The 2233-nt window shown below is 38.9% G+C and overlaps 1 protein-coding gene across 1 annotated transcript; it reads right to left on the minus strand.

The window, feature by feature from the left end:
* Positions 1 to 8: 8 nt before the first annotated feature.
* Positions 9 to 950, minus strand: LOC120859792 (zinc finger protein 280B-like; the record flags this gene model as incomplete). Its single annotated transcript, XM_040235764.1, has 1 exon — positions 9 to 950. A coding segment is annotated over exon 1 (942 nt), but the record flags the coding sequence as incomplete, so codon positions are not given.
* Between the last annotated feature and the right edge of the window lie 1283 nt (positions 951 to 2233).

Below are 2233 nucleotides of genomic sequence, written 5' to 3' on the forward strand. Positions count from 1 at the left end.
AGAACTTTCCAGCAGCTGAGGCATTTAAAGGCTGTGTGAGTCTTCGGTTCTGGCTGCCCAACCCCTATATGCTCTCCATAGTAGAAGTCACGAAGTAACACAATCAGATTTCCTCCTGTGGGATCAACAATCTTGTTTGGACTTGCTAAACTTGGAAAATCAGTTTTTGTCAGTCCATTTCCCCCTAAAGGTCTTACAGGCTTGCAATGAACATTGTCCTTTGCCAAAGGTGTTGGACAAGGTTCTCCATGCTGAACATGGCTTAGTGAGGTATGGACATGGTCTGGTGTGCTTTGCTGAGTAGTCACTGGATGAACAATACCTGAAGGGGAAAAACCTAAAGAATGTTCCCCTATCATGCCATCGCTGAGTTTAGGCCTTTTGGGATTTGTGCTCTTTGTTTCCAAAGTGAAAACTCGCTTTGATACATGAGGACTTTTATTCATATCTCCTGCAGAAACTGCTGTTGCTGCTGGATGCTGCAATGAACTTGGGAAGGTAATCAAAGAAGAACGTAACTCCTTTGAGAAGCTATTAGGTACTATTTGTGGAGAAATATTTTCATCATCAGCTTGAGACAAAGGTTCAATAATAATAGGACTACCTGTTGATCTTGATTCAGAGTCAGAAACCCGCAAGACACTCTTTGCTTCTGATGTAGGAGTCACATGACTAACAGGCTGTAATTTGTGAGCGTTACCTTTCCTGAAGTGACCATACCTTTTTCTCCTTGACCAAGAACCTGGGGTGACTCTGTTCAGTATGTTTGAAACGACCGGTTTTGAAGCTGAGGTCATCCCAACAAAGATCACATCAGCATCTTCATTTACATGTTCCACTCCAACCAAGATCACTTCATCATCATCATCATCTACTTGTTTGGTTTCTCCCTCGCTCTTCCGTAGTTCTGGCTCTTGTTCTTCTTCACGTAACATACATGGTGGTTCCATATTGTTAATACACTTTTTCATTCTTACAGGGTGCGGCCACAAGTCCCAGTGCTTCCTTTATACAAACTGCCACCTAAGTATAAACATACTACGTATTAGTTAAGTACAGAAAAATGTGCAATTTGATTATCTCCAAAACTCTAGGGTTAGTTATAAACACCCTTATCTTACAGACAAAGACACTGAGTGTCAAAGAGACTGAATGACAGCTGAAAAACCTATGACCAGAAGTCTACAGCACGCTAGAATCATAGCTTTCTCCCATGTTCACTTTGATCTCTTCTATTTAAAAAAAGAAAGAAAAAAGAAAAACACACCACCACTACTGATCATTAGGTGAAATCACATGTAAAGCACGAGTAGTTTTACAAAAGCACTATGGTACAGTGTTGAGAAACATGGACTTTGGAGTCAAAGAGGATTAAGTTGGAATTCTAAGTTAACCACACACCAGTTGCATCTTCTTGGGCAAATTTATAACTTTTAAACGTGTTTCTGTATCTTAAAGACAAACATGCTTATTTCTTAGACTTAAGGTTAACAGCTCTTTTTGAAAGGCATCAGCTATTCAATGGCATCTTATTTTGTAGTAAACTTGGAAGAAAATGTCTCTTAAATGCACATTACAACTGATTCACAAATCCTACTTTCATAAATCTTAATAAAGAAAATAGGTAGCAAATTCAAAGTGGAAAGTATCTATACACAGTTAACAAACAGCATAATTCAATGTCAAGCACTTAACACAGGCCTAGGAAATAGAGAATGAACTCTCTTGATAATCTCACCCCAATTCCACACTGATATATCCTAAATTTCTCCCTCTAATCCTGGCTAAACTTAAATCCAATAATGCTTTATCCTTTACTCCACAGGTCTCTTCCCCACATAGCAGGCAAAGTGATGCCACTATTTCTCTCATCCCAATATCAGACAGAGACATCACACACACACACACAACCGATATCCCTTATGAACCCAGGTGAAAGAGTCCTTAACAAAATACTGGCAAACAACACCTAACAACATATAAAAAAGATTGTATGCCATGATCACGGGATTTACGGAGGTATGCAAAGTTGGTTCGTTATATGAAAATCAATCAACATTATGCCGTTTTAAAACAATGAAACAAAAAAACACATCTGCCAGCAGAAAAAGCATTTCCCTGAATCGAGCACCTTTGCATAATAGGGGTTACAGAAGCACTTAATAACTAAGAACAGAAGAGAACTTTCTCAATCAAAGGCTACCTGTAAAAGACCCACACCTAACATCATAGT

Source organism: Oryx dammah, unplaced genomic scaffold (genome assembly GCF_014754425.2).
Source record: "Oryx dammah isolate SB20612 unplaced genomic scaffold, SCBI_Odam_1.1 HiC_scaffold_3131, whole genome shotgun sequence".
Lineage (NCBI taxonomy): Eukaryota > Metazoa > Chordata > Mammalia > Artiodactyla > Bovidae > Oryx > Oryx dammah.